Source organism: Phalacrocorax carbo, chromosome 6, assembly GCF_963921805.1.
Source record: "Phalacrocorax carbo chromosome 6, bPhaCar2.1, whole genome shotgun sequence".
Taxonomy (NCBI): Eukaryota; Metazoa; Chordata; class Aves; order Suliformes; family Phalacrocoracidae; genus Phalacrocorax; species Phalacrocorax carbo.
Window position 1 is genome coordinate 16,612,588 of NC_087518.1, and position 26,414 is coordinate 16,639,001.

Below are 26,414 nucleotides of genomic sequence, written 5' to 3' on the forward strand. Positions count from 1 at the left end.
GCCTATTTACTTCACAAATATGGGTAAGACTTTTTTCCAAAATAATTATGCTATGCTTTTAATACAGGCAGAAAAGGTAGTGAACTCAAATACAGGGTGCTAACATAGAAGACTTTTATTTCAAACAGTGACTTTTATCTATATTACCCCACATTTCAGGATGGGGCTCTCTTTTTGTTGTACTTGGGTTTTGTTTGGGGTCTGGTTTTTGTTCAGTTGGAGAGGACTACATCCATTGGAGATAAGATTAGCTGCCAAGAATCCAGATTTAATTATCTTTTACAAGGTGCCACTGCACCTCTCTAATAGTATCTTTAGCACGAGATTATAGCATCCAACAACGCCCCTTGGTTAACATAAACATGTAATTAGCTGGGGTTTGCCAGATAGTTATGGTGAAATCACCCCTCCAGTGGTTGTCACACTACAGGTACCCAGCACAAAGTTACTATCCTCTAAGCTTGCTGTGTAGCAGCAGCCTTAGGTCCAACAAGCCGCTCCCCGAGTCCCTGGTCGCCCCTGTGCCTCCCCTCAGCGCAGAGGCCGGGGCAGCCCCTCGGTGCAGCCGCCGCCCTCGCCGAGCCGAAGCGGCCTTGGGGCGGCTGAGCCCGTTGCTTCCCTCCCTCCCGCCGCGGTATTTGCCTGAGGGGCGGCGCCGGGCGCGGACCCGCCCGCTTCCGCCCCGCGCCGAGGCCGGGCTCGGCGCCGCTCGGCCCCCGCGGGAGCGGCTTCCGCCTGCGGCCGGCCCTCGCTCGCCCGGCGGGAGCATGACCCAGGCGGAGAAGGGAGAGGCGGAGAATGGGAAGGACAAGGAGCGCGACCGGGAGCGCGAGCAGCGTGGCGTCAAGCGGCCCATCGTACCCGCCGCCGTGCCCGAGTCCCTGCAGGAGGTAAGGCCGGGCCCCGGCGGGGCGGTGCTCCCCTTCCCCCGGGCCGAGCGGCTGCGCTGGGACGGGGCGGGCTCGGCCTTTTAAAGGCCCGGGCGCGGGGCGAGGCCGGGTCGGCCCCGGCTGAGCGCGGGCATGCCGGCTCACGCGTTGTGGTGTTTTCAGCAAATACAGAGCAACTTCATCGTGGTGATACACCCCGGCTCGACGACCCTGCGGCTGGGGAGGGCCACGGACACGCTGCCCGTGGGCATTCCGCACGTCATCGCGCGGCGGCACAAGCAGCAGGGACAGGCGGCCTACAGAGACAGCTGGCTCCTGCGGGACGGGCTCAATGTAAGCCGGCCACGCACCGTGGCGCGTCCGCAGAACTTGCTGAGACGGGTGTTTTAACTACGTGTTTCTGTTGCGTTTTGTTAGCATTATGTTTTCCCAGAGACGAATGCGTCTGAAGACTGACTTATTTCCCCTTTCATTGTGGTGTAGATGCCACCTTACTGAAGTCAGCCCATTTGCACCAGTCTCTGTTAGGGCTTTATTCGATTTCCTTGCAACGAACTAAACTAATAAATTCACAGGTTGAGGATTTGTGCTCATTGATTTCTCTGCTCTGTGGTCTGATATCACACAGAGTATTTTTGTCTATAGAATGACAACTGTAGAACTGTAGTTGGACTTCTCCGTTTATGAATGCATTGGTTACAGGTTGGCTTGTAACTTGGGTAATGTAGCCAGTAATTTTAGTCTAAGCATATGTGGTGAGCTTATTCATACTTCGAATCTGTACAAAGATCATTAATCAAATCAATGTCTCCAATATTAAACCTTACCTTTAAATAATTGGGATCTATTTAAACATTTTTGCTACTACTTAATACTTCTGTAGTTAAATGATGTCCTGAGCTCTTCGCTCTGGAGGTGAAGCCCAGCAGCCTTTAAAATCAGTTAAAAGATTCAAGTTGACTTAGACAAATATTTGTTGAGAACTCGAATATAAAAACAAGTTTCTTTAAAAATGAGCGTATGTTCCTTGTACAATGTGCAAACCTTCTGTTCTTTCTACAGTCTATCAGCTACAGTAATGATGTCATTGTTTAATAATAGCTTCAGTATTACCAGCATAGAGACACATAGTTAGAAGGTAAGTATTTATGTTGCGTATTTTTTGGGTTTTGTTTAGAAACCTGAAAGTACTGAGCAGAGACAAAATGGCCTTAAAATGGTGGACCAAGCAATATGGTCCAAAAAGATGTCAAACGGTGCAAGGCGTATACCAGTGTCACCTGATCAGGTAACTTGTTCATTTATGTAGTCATTTGATGTGATGCTGTATTTTAGTGGAAAAGAATCGGTATCCCTTATACAGCAGATATGAATAGTGCTATTGTGTGACCTAACTCTGAAGATCTGAGTAAATGAAGAGTTAAAATGGTACTTTGGCGGGGGGGGGGGGGGGGGGGGGGGGGTGGGTGTTTTTTCTTTCATGCATAAAAAGCGACTGGTAAACAGTATTTGTTTTGATTACATTTCAGGCCAGGTCATACAACAGACAGATGCGGCCAGCTATTTTAGATCACAGCTCTGGGGCCAAGTGGACAAACACATCAAATCATCCTGAATTTTTGGTAGGAGAAGAGGTAAGATTCATTTTCTTTCTGAAATGAGGCTTAGTATTATGTTTTAATGCAGCTATGTAATCAGTAGTAGTTTGCGCCTGCACTTTGGTCTCAACAATCCCATGCAACACTACAGGCCTGGGGAGGAGCGGCTGGAGAGCTGCCTGGAGGAAAAGGATCCGGGGGTGTTGGTTGACGGCCTCCTGAACATGAGCCAGCAGTGTGCCCAGGCGGCCAGGAAGGCCAGTGGCACCCTGGCTTGTATCAGGAATAGTGTGGCCAGCAGGAGCAGGGAGGTGATCGTGCACCTGTACTCGGCGCTGGTGAGGCCGCAGCTTGAGTACTGTGTTCAGTCTTGGGCCCCTCACTACAAGAGGGACATTGAGGGGCTGGAGCGTGTCCAAAGAAGGGCAACGAAGTTGGTGAAGGGTCTAGAGAACAAGTGTTGTGAGGAGCGGCTGAGGGAGCTGGGGTTGTTTAGCCTGGAGAAGAGGAGGCTGAGGGGAGACCTTATCACTCTCTGCAACCACCTGAAAGGAGATTGTAGCGAGGCGGGTGTTGGTCTCTTCTCCCTAGTAACAAGCGATAGGACGAGAGGAAATGGCCTCAACCTGCACCAGGGGAAGTTTAGGTTGGATATTAGGAAAAACTTCTTCACCAGAAGGGTTGTCAAACATAGGAAAAGGCTGCCCAGGGAAGTGGTTGAGTGTCCATCCCTGGAGGTATTTAGAAGAAGGGTAGATGTGGTGCTTGAGGATATGGTTTAGTGGTGGACTTGGCAGTGACAGGTTAGTGGTTGGACTTAACGATCTTAAAGGTCTTCTCCAACCTTAACGAGTCTATGATCCTATGTTGGTATGTATTGAAAGGCATATACATTTAGGCAAGCAATACATAAGAAGCTTTACTGTGGACTAACCTAATATCATTCGGCAAGACCAGACATTTTCCCCCATTTGCCTAGCAAGTCACCTTGATCCTTTGCTGCTATGTGTCAGTGTTTCTGCAGGGACTAGGTGAGAACGTTGCCCATGTGGTATAATTCAGAGAAAAGGCAAGAAACGGATAAAAGGATCGGTACATGGAATCTCTGCTGAGTAATTAGGCATTTGTGAGCTTCAGGGAGTCTTTAAATTATTTTAGTTACTAATTTGAGGTAATGGAAAAATATACTGTTATGCTCATAGTAGATGTCCATGGGTATGAAAATTCAAACAATTTAAACCATGCATTTAATGTCTTTTGTATTTTAATGCGTTATAATCAAGCCCTCTTAAAAGAATTCCAGTGTATTGCTGTCACATTGGTCTGAATACTGCTGTAGGTCTTGGATCTGCTTCTGAAATATTTTTCTAGCATTTGTTACTAATCTCTTGAGGAAAAAACAATGCATAGAACATTGTCTCTATTTTTCAGGCACTGTATGTTAATCCACTAGATTCTTATAATATACATTGGCCTATTAGAAGAGGACAGTTGAACCTCCACACAGGACCTGGTGGCTCCCTCACCGCTGTATTAGCAGACCTTGAAGTTATATGGTCACATGCAATACAAAAATACCTGGAAATACCATTGAAAGACTTAAAGGTGAGCTGTGAACACATTAATGTGGACTGCATCCACTTCTGTAAACACTACTATGAAAGAGAAGCAACCTGCTGTTATTGTTAGCCTCTTACTGGTGGTTCCCTTAAGGAATAAATTCTTTCTGCTGGTGAGCATGGTTCCTGAGACTTCATTTGGAATTTTGTGCATGTCTTAAAGACAAAAATTGTTAACAGAACTTCCACCAAGGTGGTTTGGAAATCCTGTTATAGAAATTTCAGTCTTTGTTTGGGTTTTTTTTGTTGACTAAAAAGGAGGCAGCTGAGGAGTAGGTGCCTAATACTTGCATAATTTCTTCTACTGCCAAATAGGTGTTTTTCTCATATCTGATGTACTTCTAAACAATTTAGTGACCTATAAAATCTTAACTTGGTACTTTCTCTGAACTTCTTTTTTAAATTACTAAAACCCTTCCCCCTTTCCCTAATTTTGCTCCTTTTAATAACTTGTATATTATACTTTCTTCCTTAGCATTAGGTATTCAAGAATGTGAAGAAAAACTTAATCTGAGAGCTGACTTTAATTTACTCTTCTTATCTTCAGTACTACAGGTGCATTTTACTAATTCCAGACATCTATAACAAACAACATGTGAAAGAACTGGTAAATATGATCCTAATGAAGATGGGCTTCTCAGGTAAAACCATATGTAAGCAAACGTCTAATGATTAATAGTGTAAAAGATTTAATTTTTGGGTTTTTTACCTTTGAGGCATGTTTTTCCCCATCAATCCCAGTTTGGCTGAGACTAGCACCTTTCATCTTTTGCTGTTCCCGTAACTGTTGTCTCTTTTAAGGGGGCAAAATGGTTGGCTAGCCTTAAAAAAAGTTTCTTGGTTTGCTGTTAGGTATTCCAGCTGTGGGCTTCTCACTTCAGCTGAGACAAAAGTAGCAAGAGTCTGATTTCTGATGTATTTCTAAAATGCACAATGTTAACACCACAGAGTAGTGGTAGTAAGATTCTTAGACTTCAAGACAAAAATACATGATGTTAAGATGCTGCTACTGTCCTCTCCGCAGGATGATATGATATGAGGTTTCAGAGTTGCTTAAGTGCACGCACTAAATATGGAAGGGCAATACAATTTTTTAAAAATAACCAAGTAGTTGTTAGCTGCTTCTGTGTATTTATTTTCAGACTGGAAAGCCCTTTGATGGTAGAGAGTAATGCAGTTTCCTTTCAGTTAAACTGCTGGAAGTTTCTGGCTAGTCTTCTGGAAAGAACTGCTGTAGTCTTAGCCATCTTTCTCTGATTTCACATTTAGAGAAAACAGAGCAAATCATTACAGAAGCACAGTAACCCAGCCATGTGGAGCATACTTAATTTGAAATAATCAGAGTAGTAGTACCTTTGGTGCTGCAAAGTCCTTTTTCGTATTAGGTATGCAAGGAAAGAGGCTTAAAAAGTGGACAAGAATAATAAGCTAAATGATAGAGACTAGTCAAACAGCAAGTTAACTGTAAGATGTTGGAGATTAATGCTGCTGCTGTTTAATAATTAATCAGTACGAAGTGCAAACAGTTCCCAAGTATTACTCTCAGCAGAATACGTCCTCAGATACTATTGCTTCCCATCTGAAAGAATTAAGTAGGTAGTAAATAAACACTGCAAAAAGAAAGACTAATCTCATGAGATCTGAGTTTCATTCACATGCATATATATATATTATTTGTTTTATTGTGTTAAAATGAACACGCTATATTGGCTGTTAGTTTTAGGTTTTGATCAGAATGGTTCTAAATCATACTTTGTTTGATTCCTCCTCAGTTTTCACATAGAAGTAAAGGGAACAGTACCTAATACTACTACTGTGTAAAATGAACTGGCACTATGTTAGAAGAATTTGCAGGTGAAACATGTTAGCTTCAGAGGAACAGGAAGACTAAGGAAAATAATAAAGTTCCATATTCATCTGTTACATGAGAGTGAAAATCAGAAAGTATCATAAATAACTCTTCAGAGTGCCATTTCCAAAATAATAATTTGGTGAAGATATACAGCATAACTAAATTTTCTTAATCTATTTAAAAACATTTGCCTTTAATACAGTAATTTTGCTTACATTTTGTCTAGGAAGCATCACTCAACTGAGCTATTCTTTTCCTTTATTGGCTAGAAGGATAGACTGAAGCCTCCAGTACTTCTCAGGTTTATGTATGGGCTTGTGATAGAGATACAAAGGTACTCTTTTACAGAGTTAAAGGTGGATTGAAAGGAAAGCAGGCAGTGAAACTGGACCTTGTTTTATATCTATTTAAAGAACGTATCTAAAATGCTAATGGTAATGGTACTTGATTAAAACTAGAAAAAAGAGGAAAATGCTTCATGTCCATCTGATAACCAAGACCCTGCAATACTGGTTACAAAAACAAGTAAAGTCTAGAGGCAGTATCTTTAAACATCAGAAAAATAAGGACATCTGAATATAGGCATCCATCGCACTCTTAGCTTTTCTCAGGATTTTAAGGACCTACCCAACAAAAAAAAATATCTGTAATTCCCCCCCACCCCATCTTCAGTAAATACACAGACTTTCAGTTCAGAGTCAGGCTATTAGCAGATTTTAAAAGATGTTAAGGTGTCCTTTAAATGTCAGCATCATGACTCTGGAGCTTGGCATAAATTGGATATAATTTTTTCTCCTAATGCTATAGGAATTGTTGTACACCAGGAGTCTGTCTGTGCTACTTTTGGAAGTGGTTTAAGCAGCGCGTGTATAGTAGATGTGGGAGATCAGAAGACAAGTGTTTGCTGTGTAGAAGATGGCGTTTCCCATCGCAACACCAGGTATCTTTTAATATGCAGAATTACTACAAGCATGTACTTAGTTGCTTACCAAAGACTAGACTTAAAAAAGCAGAAATGTGTTTTACAAATACAAGGGTTTTTTACTGTGAGCTGCATGACAGGGTCGTCATCTTACAGTATGAACCTTAAAGAATTCTGATATTTTTATAGGACGAAAACAGGCAGAACTGATACTGTGCTCTGCAGACTATGTGGACGTCATGATCTTAGCGTGCCTAAAATGTTGCTTGTATTCCTACATATGCTACTGTAAAAGGCCAGTACTTCAGCAAATTAATAAAATAATCTTTTTTCTTCACTGCTTTAGGCTGTGCCTTGCGTACGGAGGATCTGATGTGTCAAGGTGTTTTTATTGGCTTATGCAACGAGCAGGATTCCCATATAGAGACTGTCAGTTAACTAATAAGTTAGATTGCCTGCTGCTTCAGCACTTAAAGGAGACATTTTGTCATCTAGACCAGGTGAGAAGGGAAAACAGTGTATTCTCCAAGTAATTTTTTTTCCCCTTACAGAATGCTACTCTGAGGAACCCATTTGTGAGTTTACAGTTGCTTGTAAATGGAATAAAATGTAATATTTTACTCCATAGAATACTGGCAAAAGCTGGAGAAGCTTTAGACTTCAAGTATTTGTAACTTCTTGTATTTTTCTTGTAGTTGAAAGAATCCCAACTCATAGAAAGGTAGTGTTTTTCTTCTTATTGCTGAAAAAAAGCTGATAGTAGCTGCATATTTGCTGGTTTTCAATTTCAGTTTTGTAAGATATGCCAACAGATCTCCTCTTTCTGCACAAACCTTCATTTTAGAGGCTTAGGCATGTAGAAAGCTGCTTTCACAGATCGTACTACAAGGAAAAGACTTTCAAAAGAGTTCAAGAATAGGTAAATTCACAGTCTAAATTTAGAGTTTTGTTACTTTTTGTTGTGTATTTGATTCAAATAGATCATGCAGCTTGACAGAGAGATAAAAGATACACATTTTTTTACATTGTTTTTGACCCTAGGATATTTCTGGATTGCAAGACCATGAGTTCCAGATTCGTCATCCAGATTCTCCAGCTTTATTATACCAGTTCCGATTAGGAGATGAAAAATTACAGGTGATTTTCTTTTTCTTTTAAAACCACAGGAATGATATTCCACATTCAGGTTTAGGGCTTCACTTTGTATCGGTCTAGTGCTACTAAGCCCATGTGATTTATGGACTGTTCTTAACATATGCTTGTTAATATTTTTTAAATTAATGTATGAATGGGCCTAATGCAGCACAAGACTTCCTAACTAGCTTTAGCCAGAATGGTTGTAGCTTCAACTAAACATAATGGTATTTTATCCTTCAAGGGCAAGGAATGAATGCTAATTTTGCAAGTTTTTCACCTCACCATTGGATTTTCTAATTTTTATAACAAACAGCATTTGAATACTTATTTATCGTACAAGGCCAGAATCTGTAAAGCAAACTATATACATATATGTACATTTGTATGTTTTGGGGTTTTTTTTAATTATCCAAAGCTGAAGACACTTTAGCCTTTTACAAAACTATTTGGAAAAAAAAAGGCATTTAATTTTCAATTAAATTTTCAATTAAATTTCAAGCTTTTTCTCTTTTTTTTATAGAAAATACAAACAAAAAAAGCCCCAAATATGTAGTAAAACCGTATCAAATCTCTTATTCTTTAGGCTCCAATGGCTCTGTTTTATCCAGCAACTTTTGGAATTGTTGGGCAAAAAATGACAACTTTGCAACATAGGTCACAAGGTGACCCTGAGGATCCTCATGATGAACATTATCTGCTAGCCACACAAAGTAAGCAGGAGCAGGTGTGTGAATGCTCATTTTATTTTTCATTAAGTATTATTTAATTGGGGAAAAAAAATCAGGACTCATTAGCTCATCTCAGAACCAAAAGTTTGTTATCTGGGCCAGAAGCGTTAAAAAATAAGGTTAGAGTAAGGAATTATCAATGTCGAGACAAGTCCTTAATTAGAACGGTTTATTTTCAGAGTCTAAGAGGGCTTTGTATTATGGCATTGATACATCTGATGGCGTTCAAAATAAAACCCTTACTTTGAAAGTGAGGATTAAAATGATACAATACAGTGCTTAATCTTTTTGTGCAAAAAGGTGACAAGAAGTACAGTGGTGTTTGGTTAAGTCTTTTGTTGTTCTGTAACCCGCTGAAGTTCTTTTTACATTTTTCATGGTTCAACTTGTTTTCTCATTTTTAAGTCTGCAAAAGCTACAGCTGATAGAAAATCTATGTCAAAGCCTGGTGCGTTTGAGGGAGACTTGAGAGGCCAAGCCTCAGATATTTCAGAGAGGATCTACCCACAAGAAGTGGAACTGGGGTCTTCCCAGAGTGACTGTATGATACCTGGAAATGATTCAGAAGAACCTTTAGCTGCACACATGTCCAGGAAAACAGCTGTTTCTCAGTTTGAAGGCAAAGCCTTAGGCCTTGACAAAGCCATTCTTCATAGTATTGACTGCTGCGGTAAGAATTCCATTTGTACAATTCTGTAAAATATGCATGTCAGTCAGTGTGGATTTATGATAACTCCTATATTTTACCTAAGTAACACATACATCCCTAAGGTTTCATCATCTCTAGAATAGCTACACAGTTCCTTATACTTGCATCTTTGTTGGGGTTTCTTGAGTTAGATGTTTTGAATCTCCAAGGAATAGAAAAATATTTTTAAAAGCAAACACCTACTGGTTTCTATCTGGTTTGACTTGCACTGAATTCTTTATAATACAAATACAGGCTGTATTAACTTTAAAAACCAGATATATTTCTATATATCACCATACATTCCAGCATCTGATGATACAAAGAAGAAGATGTACAGCTCCATCTTAGTAGTGGGAGGAGGCCTTATGTTTCATAAAGCTCAAGAGTTTCTCCAACACCGAATTCTCAACAAAATGCCACCTTCTTTTAGAAGAGTCGTTGAAAATGTTGAAGTCATCACAAGACCTAAGGTATACTGTTAACTGATAAACTATGTATGTTTGGTTGAAATCCTCAAAAGATTATAAAGAATATATATTCTTTCAAAACCACAGATTTAGGAGACTCTCCAATTATAGACAGGAAGTTAGAGGTATAGCAAGAGTGTTACTAGTATTGATCACTGAAGTGTTTATTAGCTAAAGGCCATATTCTTAAAGAAGCAGTTAAGTACTGTGAAGTTAACCTCTCTGCCCAGCAAGAAAATGTGCTAGGGTTCCTTATTAGTATTAAGGTAAAAGAAAGTATGACATTAAAAGAGCAATTTTCATTTGGCATTAATCAGGCAAAATTTGTAAAACCAAAACTTGAGTATTTTTCAGCCTCCATTGCTGAGGGCAGGATTTCCATGACGTGCCTAGAAGGCATCTTAAAAAAAAAGTGACTTCTCTAAACAGCTTAAATATTCTTTCCATATTTTTTATTTCACTATTTTTTCCTGAATAATTTTGAAAAACTTCTTGTCTCCTCCCCTCACTCCCGAGATTTTTAGTGAATACTGTTGGAAAAATTAGGATACAAGTTTTGAGGACTATTCAAATTCACAGCAGTGATTGTGTACAATCTGTGTTTTGAATTTAGGATATGGATCCTCGCTTAATTGCATGGAAAGGAGGTGCAGTTTTAGCCTGTCTTGATACAACTCAGGAGCTGTGGATATATCAGCGAGAATGGCAGCGGTTTGGTGTCAGAATGCTACGAGAGCGAGCTGCATTTGTATGGTAATGGATATGTTTACAGTGGAACATGATTAATTGAGGATTCCTCTCCCCAAGTGCCCCCATTTTCCAGTGCAGATGTATTGATCTTCAGCTGATAGATATTTTTGTATTTTATTAAAACTAACTTCAACAGATTTTTTTCCAAAAGTGGTGCAAAAGTCTTCAGCATTGCTATACTTCATCTTCTGAATTGTATCCATTGAATTCTGTGTACGGAGTATCACAGTCATCTCCAAATGCCCTACATTTATATTATATAGGTTCTGAATATTAAAATTGCACAGTGTGGGAATTTGAGGTATAAAATATTGACATGGTAAGTGTTAAGCCAAGATTCATTCCAGATACATGTACACAAAAGCTATAGCTGAAGAGTGCAGGCTGTGGGTTTACTTCCTTATTCTCATTCATTACTCTAATGTTACCAGGAGGTAAAATTGTTACGTAAGTGATCATCATGGAAAAAGTGGAACGCAGAACCCAAACTGCAGTTGCTGTTGGTATTTTCCTTATATAATAAATTATATTATTCAGTGGAAAGACTTAAGAATTTGAAAGCGGAGTATTTTTGTCTTGCCTGTTCTCATCATCAAAAGCTCTTGCTAACTTTTCATTGTCCATGGTAGTTAGCTACTCTTTTCCTTATTTAAGAAACCCAGTATAATACACTCAGAACTAGATGCATTTTTGTATAGCCAGCACCAACCTCAATCCTGTGGTACAGGCACATATTTTTTTTTCTCCCAACAGATAATCATTAGTTACAGAAGTGCTATTTGTTGGTTTTTTTCCTTCTGTAATGAAGGCTCCCACCCCCCTCAGATCACACCTCAAATCCATATCTGCAGTTATAATCTAGATTAAAACACTTCTAAAAATGTAATAAATATCAAAGATCAATGAATGTAGTTTCTACAAAGCACATGAGAAAGACCTGACTTCCTTTTAATCTGCCTTCAGTAAATGTTCTAAAGAGAAAGGATATTTACACCCAAATAATGCTGTAATTTTATCTGAAAGTATTTCACTGCAGGCTGTGATTACATTCCTGTATTTCATTTAAGACTAGGACCTTTGGGCTCTCTTTTATTGAGGATAGCATACAATACTTCAAATATTACTCTGGCAAGATTAGATGTCATCACTGGGTTTGGTTTTTTTGGGGAGGAGGGGCATTCCCTTCATGAAAAGGGCTTAGAATTCCTGTTATAGAAGAAACAGAGGGTTTTTAAGTCACATGGTTGTGATACAGTAAAGAAAGTACATATGTACAAAGATCTTGTTTAGGTTTGCTGATAACACATAACGTCCTCCAAGGCAAACACCTCACCACTTCACATCAGTGGGTGCTGACACTTGGACAGGCTGAAGGGTGAGGTAAATTACTGCAACAGTGTATCAAACATGCTGTAAATGCACACTGTAACTCACTCAGCAAAGTAACAGAATCACAAAACCAGCCTTGAAGTCATGTTGGAAAACATGTGCTGCTTAACTGCACCTGAGGCTCCCATCAGTTAACTTCACAAACCCTACAGAGACCAGGGCAATACTTTTAAATTACTTCACAGACTGGGTTCTGATAGTTACACAACCAGTTAGTTCTGAGTGAGCCTTTTATTTGAGCACAAATTGCTTACCATCTCATTTCTCATTATGGAAATCACTTCTTATTTTGCCACAACTTAGAAATGTTTTGTTCAGGATTTATTTCAAATAAGTAAGCTTGTATTAAACACGGCCCAGTAGCTACAGTGCCTTACTGTTTGTTCAGCTATTCACACTTTTGTCCTCAGTTTTTTAAGACTAGAGCTCAATATCCAGCCACCTGTTAATTTCCTAGCTCTTGCCATGCACCTCATTGTATGAAACAGAAAGGCCTTTGCAGAAGTTCTCGATGTCCTTAATAAGACGGTATTTTGGACAGAAGTTCAGAGCACTTGGTAAAGTGTCTTGTGAATTCACCTCATTGAAACAACCATGTACTTTTGTACAGGGGACTGATTTGTCATGTCACTGCAGAAGAGGTTAACTGCAAGAGTGAATGTATTTTCCATGTTATTTTGGTGTCTCATGCTTTTACAAGAAGTGTCGCATGCAGCAGTGGTAGGATTTGAACTGAGGAAAATCACCCTATCTGCTGCTGCTTTTTGAGAAGCAAGCTATTGTATGGGATCTTTTTCAGCAATTCTCCTTTTCTCCCACATGTCTAGAATAACATCAGTCTGGCAGCCCTCATGCAGGAGTTCAGCAAAAGAATGGACGGTGTGATGAAAACACACTACTTCTGGATATATAACCAGTAATTTAACACGTAGTTGTACCTGCACCTGATGGAAGAATCACTTCCTAAATGAATCTGTTAAACAAAAAGACACCATAGGCTCTCTTACAATGTCAGTATCGTTCCGTTTACAGAAACAACGTAAACAAAATTTGAATGGCATACCAAATTGGTATGGAGGGATTGACTCTGTGCCTCCTACTTTTTCCTAGAAAAAATTAGATACCTTTGTATAAAAGTAGGAAAAGCAAAAATAGTGAACTAAAATTAGAATTTAGAGCTCAGATTCCCATCTTCATGATGAAATAGATCCAACTTACACAACTTATCTGCACTTATACCTCTCCAAGAATGTTGAAAATAATTTAGCAAAACCTCGTTCAGTAGCTAGAGCAGTTTAAGGTCTACTATACCAAGGGAGCAGCTTTGCATTACTGACTGATGAGAAGAGGGTGGCAGAGGCATGGTACTTAATCTGTTGGTCATGCTGCAAAACTAATACTGTGAAAAAAAGTGCTAAGCAAACAAACAGCAAAATGCTCACGTGACCCCAGCTGATGTTTGCCAAGGAAGAAAGGGCAAGCTGAAAATTGTCCACACTCTAAGTAATTCACTGTTTTTACAAGTGTTTAAGAGATTAACTATTTAGTCTCCATTTAGGAAAAAAACAAAAAAAACAATGGAAGGAAAAAGGCTAGGCCTACATGAGCAGGTAGTGTGGGAGAATGGCAGAAACTACAGAGCAAAGCAACTGGGGCCAAGGAACAGACTTCTGCACTAAGTATTCCAGGGGAGTTACTGCAGCCTAGTCCCAGTCCAGTGTTGTGGCCTGCACACCCGTGAGTGGTTGAACTATGTTATATTCATTAGGGCATATCCTCCAGTTTAATTTCATCTAAGAGAATCAAGGCTGCACTACTCAGCCACCCTGCAATACGAACCAAACCGTAGTGAGGCCAGTGGGCGATTCCCTTCAAAAGTGCAATACTGATTTAAACTATTAACATAGATACATCTGGAGTTTACTAAACAAACTTGAGAGAGTTTCTATTATAACAATACCTAAAAGGTAGTCTCCTTCATATGATCTTATCTCACCTAAAAGGATGCTTGCAGCAAAACTCAAAGAAAAAGGAATTACAGAAATACTAAAGTTCAGAAAAGTGAGAACTGTTACCTCGGTCTGTGATGACACAAGCCTCTGCAGCAATAACACATACTATTGCAGAGCAGAGCAGCAAGGAGAAAACACATAAATCTTCCAAATGAATTGTGAGCATCTCTAAAAGAGAAAGAGCAATCACTTTGAAACAAGGCGTGCACAGCTGAAAAAGCTGTCTTCAGTTAATGAATTATTGAAATAAGCATTTCCAATGTCCATATATGGAAGAGAAATTGTGCTAAAAGGTAATGTAGAACGGTTAACAATCACATTGAGAACCATGGAGCTGTTGACTGAGGTACTTAATTTTCTTCCCTGCTTTGAAAGAAACACAACGTATCAGTCAGTCTCTTCCCTCCACATTCCTCCCATGTTTCTGGAATGTACCTCCTCTGGCAGCCTGACATCTATCTCATCAGTTGTTCTCTATTTCCTTTTGTTTAGAGTCTTACCATGAGCAATAGCTACAAAATAACTAGTTCCTGAACTGTGGCATTACCTTGTTAAGCATCAAACTTCAACTTTTAAGAGGAAGATGAAAAGCAGAATTTGCCACGGCCGGTGTACATAAAGTCATCTAAGACCAAAGTTATCTGCATTTTAACAGGATTTTGACATTCAAAGATCTGTCTACCTAAACATTTATTTTCCTGAGTTTTGCAAACATGCAGGGGAAAATCTGCTGAATATACACAATACATAATCCAACAGAAAACACTGAGCAGTTTCTGTTTAGTTTGCATTGAATATTGACTCGAGAATGATAAATACTCAACTAACCATTAGCTTTCATCTGCACACAGTTTGTTAGGTTTTCTGCAGGCCTTGGGCAGTCATATCCACATTTGGCAAAGTAAGGAATTATTTGGAAGAAAAAAAAAAGTTGAATAATTCCAATACACAGTTAAATGGGATTTCCACACAGATTAATTCCTTTCATGTATTTCCTTCTGTACTATGGTTCAGGCTCCTCACAGCAGTATGTGTTTCCTAAAACTGTTACCAGTTTTTCTTGAAAGATAGTTTCCTTACAACTGATAGAAACAACAAAAATTAAGAGAGGTTCATGAAATAAGTAAGAATCTAAGATAATTCAGTCTAAACATATCAGATATGTTTGCTTTAAGCTTTATTGCACAGGGACACTCTAAGAACAATATAGACTTAAATTACCACCACGAGAAGAGGCTTGATATCTACCAATTCATACGTAAAAAAAATTTAATAAGAAAAAAATTAAGTGCTATACAGTGCTATGCTTGTCTTTCTTTTTTTGTTAGTCAGAATTAGTAGAACTCTTCATATCAGTTAACTATATAAAAGCAAATACTCTTTTCACTGAAAATAAATCAAAAATGTTACTTACCTCTACAAAAATATCAGTGCGCTCATCACTCCGTTATCCTCACAGAAATTCTAGTTTCACTTATCAAACCATGAAATTAAACCCGGAAGAAGAGTGTGGAAGGGAAAAAAAAGTCAGACATTTACCACAAAAGGAGTAATTACTAAGTTAAAGAACACTTAATATTTAACTGCATTTCAAATTACATTTAATAGGCTTTAAGACTAGTATATATTCTTAATATAAAAATTATAGATAGTCCATATATTTATCTTTAAATCCACTAGTCTTATGTAACAAACCAGGGTGAATACCTTAGCAGGAATTACAAGCAAGTTGCATTTCATGTTAGTTAAGCCTAATTATCTAGTTACTATTTATTTTCTTACATTTTTATGTTCATTGATTTGTCTCACACTGAACAAAATAATATAGTTTAGAAACTATAAGTCTTAAAAATAAAGAATAACTCAAAAAGTAAAATAACATACTGTAACAGTGGAGCAGACCTCTTCTGAAAGCAACCACAGCTCTTTTAGACCATCTTCTCAGGGTTTGCTGGCCAGCTCTGCTGATTTGACTTAAGCGGATACATATGCCTCCTGCTGTGCTAATACAGAAAGAGAACTTAGAGAACTATGCTTTCAACTTATTATGATTTAACAGGAGATTACCTTTGCTTCCATATTTTTTTCAAGAAGTGCTTCATACTTTTGAACGCTCATAAAGCAGTATTAAATATTCAAGGCCAAGACCGCTTGTTGTAAAATTCACTTATTCTGTCTCTATTTTACAAACAGTTATATTTGGATTCCACAAACTTCCTGAGGGTTAAAAAGATTTCAGTTTAAAACTTTTAACAACCATGTAAGTGATGAAATGGATTTCTGCTATAACTGTGCCTGTGGTAGGCACCATTCACCCTGCAGATGGCACCTTATGACCTCACAGAGTGTGCTTTTGAAGGGGCAAGTCAGAAGTGTTAGTTACAACAGGGACCCCCTGCAGTTGTTTGAATTCAGGCACTGTGGCTTGAAAATGTATTTGGTAAAAATATCTAGCCCATTAAACCTCCAACAGATGTTGAAACAGTAATACTTAGTATTAATGACACATCTGCATGCCCAAATCTGCAAGGAATTTTGTTGGGTCTACTGAAGGTACTTTTGCTCATGTCATAGTGTACCAACCAGTAACTAGACTAAATTCATCATCTCAGAGAAACCAAGAAAACTTTTCAATCCCATATTCATGGATTAAAATATGGCATTATTATCTAAAATAAACTGTAGAGAATTCTCAACGTTTCCATTTTCAGGCTATGAGTATGATATAGGGAAATATTCAGAAGTAGGTCTTAGGCCCTATTAAATATTCATGCAAAGATGATATTGTGAAACACTTCTGAAGAGTCATTTACCCCCCCTTCAGTATGATGTCTATATGTGTACATAACACCCATTTCAATACAACTTTTGCTGTATTTCATTACATTATCTTTACAACCTGTGAATTTACATTATATTTAAAATTTTAGCAAATGCATGATCTGTGTGCATTTTCACTAAAGTCTATGCATAAGTGAAACCCCAAGTACAATATATTTTAGAAAGGACAATTCAAAATAGGTACTAGCCTATGTAATTCCTGCTCCATGACCAGCATTTTTGTCTTATTTTCTATCACCACCTCCTCAAACACATGCATGGACTCACGGAAAACACACTCCACTTACATAATCTTCATGTGTCCTGTTCAACATATTCATCAGTGACCTGGATGATGGGATAGAGTGTAACGTCAGCAAGTTTGCTGATGATACCAAGCTGGGAGGAGCGGCTGATACACCAGAAAGAAGGCTGTGCTGCCATCCAACGAGACCTGGACAGGCTGGAGAGCCAGGCCAAGGGGAACCTGATGAAATTCAACAAGAACAAGTACAAGGTCCTGCCCCTGGGGAGGAACAACCCCACGCACCAGTACAGGCTGGGGGCTGAACTACTGGAAAGCGGCTCTGTTGAGGAGGACCTGAGACCACACTTAGAGTACTGTGTCCAGTTTTGGGCCCCCCAGTTTAAGGACAGGAAACTGCTTGAGCAAGTCCAGCAGAGCACTACCAGGATGATCAGGGGACTGGAGCATCCCCCTTATGAGAAAAAGCTGAGAGACTGGAGAAGAGAAGTCTGAGGGGGGAATCTCAATACTTATAAATATCTAAAGGGTGGGTGTCAGGATGATGGGACTAGACTCTTCAATGGTGCCCAATGACAGGACAAGGGGCAATAGGCACAAGGTGGAACATAGGAAGTTCCACCTCAATATGAGATAAAACTTCTTTCCTGTGAGGGTGACAGAGCAGTGGAACAGGCTGCCCAGGGAGGTTGTGGAGTCCCTTCCCTGGAGATGTTCAAAACCCGCCTGGACACGTTCCTGTGCCCCCTGCTCTAGGTGTCCCTGCTCAAGCAGGGGGGTTGGACAAGATGATCTCCAGAGGTCCCTTCCAACCCCCACCATTCTGTGATTCTGTGATTTGTAGCTGCCTAAAATGTGATAGTGATGATTAGGCATTAAGTAAAAAAATCCCAGTGGTCTTTCTCATGGCAACAGAAGCTTGTTCACCAGTGATTATTTTACTGCAGATTAAAAGAAACCAAAAGAAAAGCATTCTGTTATTGGGCTGCTCTGCATATTATCTCTCTATCTCCCAAAAAACCCAAGTCAAAACAAGAAAGAAAATAAATAGGTATGACCTATTTCAAACTACAGTTAATTCAACCCCGTCTAGTTGGGGAATGTCCTCTGTATGGAATAGTACTATGCATGCAGTAGCAATGCCTTGATCCTGACCTGAGAAGTCAAATCTTCAAGGGAGGTATAATTAATATGTCTGTCTTCTCATTACTAAGGAGGACACCCACTCTCCTGGTAGGTAGGTGTCCTGGAGAACAAGCACCAGGCTGGTGCTTGTCTTTTTGTGGAGACAGAGATCACCAGTTTTACAGTCATAGAGCAAAATGACCAGAACAACATATTCTTCTCTCAAGCTCCTCTAAATTTATAGGCTGCCTTACAATTTTAGAGAAATAATAATATTCCTCATTAATGTTTATTAATGTCTTCTACCATAACATCCTCCGTCCCAGTGTCGTGGTTTAGCCGGCAGTTCAGCCCCACACAGTCGCTTGCTCACTCCCCCACCGGTAGATGGGGGAGAGAATCAGAAGGGTAACGCTCGCGGGTTGGGATAAGAACAGTTTAACAATTAAAATTAAAAGGAACAACAAGAGGAATGCAATGTAAAGGAGAACAACGAGAGGCGCAAAGCCCCGGGGGGGGGGGGAGGGCAAGGGAGGGGGGAGGGGAACGAACCGCCGAATACTGGTCATGGTGTCACATGGTATGGAATGAACCTGCCATTGGCCAGTCGGGGTCAGCCACCCCCACCATGGCCCTGCCCCTCCCAGCCCCCCCCACCACACGCCGGAAGCTGGAAAGGTAGCCGACCCCCACAGTGAGGAGAATTAACCCCGTCTCAGCCAAAACCAGCACACCCAGATAGTCCAATGACAGATCATGTATTTCTGGCTTATGTTACCCTGGCTCTAAGCATCCATTTGAGAACAGGAGACATGAAGTTATGGAAAAGAGATGGCTAATTTTCCCACAGCTTTCTTCTCAGCCTCCCAAAACACAGGGCTCAAATCCCTCTTTCATTAAACATCTGAAGGAAGTATGAAACTACTATTTTTTCCTTCTCAGGTCCCTTTTTACTAACTTCAGCAGAGGGTAAATTTTTACTCTATGTTTTTCAATGTCACTTCCCTATTGTCAATGTCAATTCCCTGTTTCACAGTATCACAGAATCACAGAATCCCAGGTTGGAAGGGACCTCAGGGATCATCTAGCCCAACCTTTCTGGGAGAAGCAGAGTCTAGACAAGGTGGCCCAGGACCCTGTCCAGACGACTCTTGAAGGTGTCCAATGTGACCAAGTCATCCACTTCCCTGGGGAGATTATTCCAATGGTGACTGTCCTCACTGTGAAAAATTTTCCTCTCATGTCCAATCGGAATCTCCCCAAAAGCAATTTGTGTCCATCCCCCTTGTCCTCTCCATGTGACTCCTTGTAAAAAGGGAGTCTCCATCTTCTTTGTAGCTGCCCCTTAAGTACTGGTACGTGGTGATGAGATCCCCTCTGAGCCTCCTTTTATCAAGGCTGAACAAACCCAGCTTTCCCAGCCTATCCTCGTATGGCAGGTTTCCCAGTCCTTTGATCATCTTGGTGGCCCTTCTCTGGACCCCTTCCAGCCTGTCCACATCCTTTTTGCATAGCAGGGACCAGAACTGTACACAGTACTCCAGGTGTGGCCTGACAAGCACTGAGCAGAGTGGGATAATGACTTCTTTATCTCTGCTGGTGATGCCCTTTTTGATGCAACCCAGCATCCTGTTGGCCTTCTTGGCCGCAGCAGCACACTGTTCACTCATGTTGAGCTTCCTGTCCACCACGGACCCCAGGTCCCTTTCCACAGAGCTGCTCTCCAGCCAGGTGGATCCCAGTCTGTGCTGCACTCCTGGATTATGTTTTCCCAGGTGCATGACCTTACATTTGTCCTTTTGAACTTCATAAGGTTCTTGTCAGCCCACTCCTCCAGCCTTATACATATATTTTATATATATTTTTTTTTTGCTAAGTATTGTTATGGTAAGCAAAAAATTGTAAAACCATTTGATAAATGTAAAACAAGGATTTTAAAAAATTTGTTAAATTGCTTACAATTTAATGAAGCCAGCTTTAATTGTTAAATTTCAGAGGTTTGAATCTGCACTTTTAATTGAAAGACAAAAATTACTCAGCTCCATGAACTACAAAGATACATTGTTTGACTTTCAAATAAGTTTATCTTATCTGCACATGAATCTCAGCTCTGCAGATGCTGGCTGTCTGAACAGAACTGAAAAACTGCTGCATGATTGCAAGACATTTGGACCAAGAACACAAACCAACAAGTTATTACTAGAAAATAAAAAAATTGAAGAAAACCAAAACCTTGTCCAGGCGACAACTGTTGTTCTGTGGCTTTGGGGGATTACAAAAACTAGCTTCAGGCCACCTTTGTTAGGTCTTCAAGGACTTCCTTGCTGAATTATGTAAACTATAAAAACTTGCAAAACAATTCCTCAATCTGATTGTGTATTCAAATCAAGATAAAAGAGTTCTGCTGGGAGAAAAATTATGTGCAAATAAACATCGGTCCTTCCTAAATCTTAAGGAACATCCTCTACTGCTGTAAATCCACACAGGAGCCTTATTTGTAGTGAGACTGCTTGGCCTGGTTCTACTACACATCAAGAACTTCTGTTGAAGGAGACGTGGGAAGGAAAATGGTGAGATCTGTTTCTTTATGAGATATTAAAACTCATTACAGATTGTTCTTTTCCCAAATATATTTTTGTTAGGTTAACAACGGTTGAAATCTAAACTCTTCCCCCCCATCCTCAACGAATCCTGTCATGAATTAGGAAGCTGTAAAGAAAATTTCTCAGTCCTCACCTGAAGGCATTAGACTCCTTGGATCTTTACCACAACTTTTACTTCAAGTTTTTTGGTTTGCTCGCCAGGTTTTTGAGCAGAAGCCGATATACAATGCAACAAATGCATCTTTCATCTCACCACTGCTTATACACTTGCCTTCTGCCACAGTCTTTTTGTCAATGGCTCTCTAAAGCAAAACCAGGCCATATGTCTTTTTGGCTAAAACTGAGCAGAAAGACCGTCACCTCAAATGCTTATTAGCCCCTCTTATCCTAAATGGTTAGCTTTATTTAATTTTCATGTGCTGTTTTAAACACACTGTGGGTTGTTCACCTCACAGTGATCAGGTATGTTTCTATTAATACAGTTATGGGAACTAAGCACATTTTATATTTCTTTTTTTATCACTGACCATAAATAAAGCTTTCTGTTTAAGGGCTTCTCTTATATCCATCAATATTTTGATTCTCACCTTGATGAAATTAGGTGTTGATTCCACTGAAGTAAACTAAGTTATTCCAGTGTAAAAAAAGATGTAAGAGAAAAATCCATACCCTGTCTCCAAAACTGAGAAACAAACATTCATATCTTTCACACGGCAGTGCATTGGTTGAAGAAGGCAAAGAAAGACAACTTACACAATTTAATTTACTTTGATATTGCTTTCAGTTTTCCAGCCAAATATTGTGTTAATTCCAAAACCTCTACCTTCTGCTATAGCAGTGTAATGAAGTATCCTTCAGAATTCTGTGATCTAGCCATTAAAGCAGGAATATTAATGGCTTCCTAGATAACTAATATTGCCACTTGTTCAACTTGCTTGTTCACGGTATAAACATAAGTAAGATAGTTAACACTTTCTGAACATACCTTTCTGCATCTAAGTCCCACTCTCTAATAGTTAGGACTAATGTTAGCAGGGCATCAGCTAGTATTGCTTACAGAAATCACCCATCTCTATTATAATGCATTTCTTGAATTGTGTGGTGACTGCCAGTGACACTTGTTTTTACATTCAGCTATTCCTACAAATATTTAACAAAGTTGTGAAACTTTAACTTCTGTTCTCAATTGAAATGCAAATTCAAGAATGCAAATACACCCCTAAAAGCAAAAATTATCCATAATGCATTTAATGAAATGTGCCAGCATCTCTTTAAAAGGAGATCACATTACAAAGCTAAGGTAAGAATACTATTATATTTTATGCCTATATGTACTTTTCATCATAAAGGATTTTAAAGTGTTTTAAAGAAATATTTAGGTGCCACAGCCACTTTTGAGGTTTAATAGATGACAAAAACAACCATTAACTGTACTTTGTGAAAGTGATTAGTATCAATTTTGTAAGAACAATGAAGAAAAAAACAGTATTAACTGCCATAGAAATAAAAGGATGATATTATTTTGAAGTTTACATGGTCACTGCAACAGTATTTGAGCAGTTTGCTAAGAACAGCTTAGGGAACATATTAATATTTAAGCCCCAAGTACAAATGAAGAATTGAGGGAGAGACATTGAGCAATTTTCTCAAAAGGAGACTTGCTCAAGATCAAAGAGCTCAAACATATGTAGAAACGAACACCAAAGCTCAAGTTTTCCACTGTATCCTTATTTCTGCCACTGAGTAGTAGGATAACTATGAAAGACGATTAACAAATAGGTTCATACTATATATAGTCAGTGTCCCAAGATTCAAATAATTAGGCACAGAAGCTTAAATTTTGTATGATCGAGTCAACTACATAATACATCAACCACATATAGGCCTTGTATGTACACACGTATATCCAGTATTTATCTTCAGCCCTCATCATGATACTTATTCTGGTCACACAAGGGTATTTTTGAGCATTTTGTGTCATGGAAATTTCTTACAGAATGACTCATTAAAAATGGTTATATTTTCCCTCTGTCAATATGGCTAAAGACAGATGGGTGCCGTTTTGTTGTATGCTTACAAGTAGGACTGACTCAACAAGATGGGAGCCCTCCCTGCACACTGGTTTGGGAGATCTAAACAGGGCAATTTTAGAAAACGGAAGTTGAAAGGAGTAATGGAGCCTCTGATAAAAAACAAAACAACACAACAAAAAAAAAAAACCAACATAAGTCAGTGTGCAGCAGGACACTGAATGACTGGAAATGCGCGATGATGGTACTGGGGAAAAGTAACAGATGACAGGTAAAAAGATTCAGATGATAATGATGGGACAAAGTGATAGAAAATATCAGACACTTGCTTCCTAGGCCAAGGACAGAAGGACTGATTGTCGGAGTGGCCAAGGGTACAGGAGCATCACCAATTTGTAAAAATTGACAAACCCATGAAATACCGGACACCTGCAGGAGGAGTCCTTGCAATGAAGTGGGAAACTTCTCCATGCTTTCGTATTCGAAACTAGCCCGAAATTCTGCCTGTGTCCATTCAGATCTGCCCCTGCTTAACTGCTGAAATTACTGCTTCATAAAACTTATTCTTTAAGCCAACATCTCAACAAAGGAGAAGTCATTGGGCATCAGGAAGTAGAAACATAGAAAGGCTGGAGGAAATCTCCTATAGTCCCAGGCAGACAATTCCTTCATGAGGGAATGGCTCTTTCAGCTGCTGATTCTAATAACTATTTCTAACTGCCCTTACCAAAACTGCTGGATACTTCTAATTATATGGTTGGTAGACTGTAGAAGGAAGCTAAAAATAATTTAAACTTTTAGAGTGTTTTGAACATGAGAACTGATTTTTAGTACTTCCAAATATTACTACTATGTTCACCTCAAAGACTTTTTTTTTCCTGCTGTCATCAAGGTGCTCAAAAATACTCATAACTATGAAAATCTGTGTAGTTCACTAACCTTTATTTAAAAGACATGGGAAAATGTCACGCATATAAAGAAGGCATTGCACTTCTGGAATATTCACTGTTTTCTCTCCAGTTAGATTTTTATAGCCTTGGTACAGGAAACATGGGACTAAAGTGGAAAAATTAAGATGCGTGGGGTTTTAAAAGACTCTTCATATGAAATCTTGTAGATCACTTCTATGAAGAGTGAATTGAAGAATTTTCATCAATTGAACAGCCAGACATCAACAGACACAACTTGGAGACAGAAGGCTGGCTTTCCAGCCTGAAGTTTTTCCTTGCATACAATAAGAAAAGTTTCAATAAAAAGACCATCTAGAAAAAAGTGATAGAATTTTTAATTACCATTTGCTTAATGCAAGAAGCAAAGAATAAACATGAATAGCATGACTTTCAAAAGTGGCTCCTGAGGGTTTTTTTTCTTTTTTTTGCTTAAGGTGACAGATTCTGAATTAATCTCTAGAAAACATTCCATTCAAATTGAACTTCCACTAACAGCACTAAAAACACAACATGGGCCTTGATTCTAATGCTTCGTTAAGGACTTAGGTATAACTGCTGCTTTGCACATTTAAACAGTAACAGATGCTCCTGACCCTTGGTGCTCTGCTAAACAGAATAGCAATATTTAAAAATCAATTGTTTTCTTTTATAGCCGTCTCAAGATATTCATAGCTGAAGACACTTTCTTGTAGAAGTTGGAGCAGAAATTAGTACAAATTGTAAATGTAGCAAAACTGGAGCAGGTCAAATTACAGAAAATTCTGAAGAGTCGCTAAGCCCGGTGTAGCCATGTAGATACGGCAAACTCACTTTTGTTTCTTGTCTACTTGAGTCAGAGCTTTTGTAGACTTAAAAAAGATAATGCCCTGCTTTTGTTTGTTTCTGACAGTGAAAAAAATCCTGATTTATGCTAATCTGTTTTCAAGAATTAGAACCACAGAATGTTAGCATGTGGACCCATCCATTACTCTTCAGTGGTTTGGGTTCTTTTCTGGTTTTCTATATTGTTTTATTCCTGAAAAATGTGTACTTATTAATTCATGTTTTCATGTTGTGACTGTATTTACAGTGTCTCTAATAATTAACTTATTATTTCTACAACAAAATACAAATGAGAGTTATGCCCTTCACGGAATAACTCATTTTTTTCTTGTCTTTGAACTACAATCTCAAGCACAGATGTTTCTATGCTTTTTTCCTAGTGAGATACTTCAAATTCCATTATAGAACATCTTGTCATCAACCTCTAAAAAATGTTGTGGTTTAGCCCCAGTCAGCAGCTGAGCACCACACAGCCGCTTGCTCACTCCCCTCTGATGGGATGGGGGGAGACAATCAGAAGGGTAAAAGTGAGGAAACTCGTGGGTTGAGATAAAGGCAGTTTAATAGGTAAAGCAAAAGCCACGCGCGCAAGCAAAGCAAAACATTCATTCACTGCTTCCCATGGGCAGGCAGATGTTCAGCCATCCCTAGGAAAGCAGGGCTCCATCACGTGTAACGGTTACTTGGGAAGACAAACACCATCATTCTGAATGTCCCCATCTTCCCCCAGCTTCATATACTGAGCATGACGTCATATGGCATGGGATATCCCTTTGGCCAGTTTGGATCAGCTGTCTCAGCTGTGCTCTCTCCCCTCCCGACTTCTTGTGCACCCAGCAGAGCGCAGGAAGCTGGAAAAGTCCTTGACTAGTGTAAGCACTATTTAGCAACAAGTAAAACATCTCTGCATTACCAACACTGGTTTTAGTACAAATTCAAAACATAGCCCCATACTAGCTAGTGTAAAGAAAATTAATTCTATACCAGCTGAAACCAGTACAAAAGTAGGTACCACTGACTGCCCAAATGAGAAAATATATCTGTAGGGAAGAAACTCTATAATGACATGAAGTTGTTTAATACATCTCCTCTTTCATAATTATTTCAGACTTTGATGAAGATTTTAAAAAATAAGCTGAAATGACCTTTTGGAAAACAGAACTTCTACCCATCACATAAGTAGAGTCCAGAGCTGATAGTTCATTTCTATGTGAACAAAACATTACAGTCACAACAAGTTAGTACCTCTGATGCTCCTGTAATTTATCTACCCAGGGAGTACTGTGTAAACAAATTATGGTCATCCATGCAAACTTAAGGGGCCTGCTTTCCCAAAAGCATAGCTTAAACATACTGTGAGACAAACAATATTGACACTAAAATTTCACTAAACTTTGTGCTAATTCATGTATTGGTTTATTGTCTTTCCAAGAGTTTTGATGTAGCATGAATCAACTGTAGTAATGCATATAGTAGAATCCATCCTGCTCTCCCACTTCTAACAGAAAAGCAAAACAGCAGTTGCCCTAAAAGCCTCATTGTCAGCTCTAGAGACTGATGCCTGGGAGTCTGTTCCATGTGAGGATCAGGGGTGCACGCAAGTAATTCAGCCTACACTTTTAGGTCTTGCTTCAGCCATATTTTATGGCAGAACTCACTGAAATTGAATGAATCAACAAATTAACAATTATTTTTCCTTTAGGATACAAAAAATATAATTGATTCTTATTAGTGTCATCAGAGT

General features: G+C 39.3%; 1 protein-coding gene and 1 long non-coding RNA gene across 3 annotated transcripts; one reads left to right on the plus strand and one right to left on the minus strand.

Annotated features, from left to right (window-relative positions):
• Positions 1-619: 619 nt before the first annotated feature.
• ACTR8 (actin related protein 8) lies at positions 620-11,199 on the plus strand. 2 transcript variants are annotated; one of them, XM_064453886.1, is made up of 13 exons: positions 620-890; positions 1,053-1,223; positions 2,068-2,178; positions 2,420-2,512; positions 3,920-4,093; positions 4,655-4,748; positions 6,767-6,899; positions 7,228-7,381; positions 7,923-8,018; positions 8,602-8,742; positions 9,152-9,416; positions 9,744-9,907; positions 10,518-11,199. In XM_064453886.1, exons 1-13 carry the CDS (start codon positions 768-770, stop codon positions 10,659-10,661), a joined length of 1,863 nt encoding a protein of 620 aa, XP_064309956.1. In that variant the 5' UTR covers positions 620-767; the 3' UTR covers positions 10,662-11,199. The 2 variants fall into 2 exon arrangements, with proteins under 2 accessions (XP_064309956.1, XP_064309954.1); XM_064453884.1 differs by having other exon boundaries at positions 624-890; positions 2,420-2,524.
• On the minus strand, positions 8,901-14,973 carry LOC135313828 (uncharacterized). Its single transcript, XR_010373326.1, has 3 exons — positions 14,884-14,973; positions 14,119-14,223; positions 8,901-9,439 (listed from the first exon to the last, which is right to left on the minus strand). It is a non-coding gene; the product is annotated as an uncharacterized LOC135313828 (long non-coding RNA).
• Between the last annotated feature and the right edge of the window lie 11,441 nt (positions 14,974-26,414).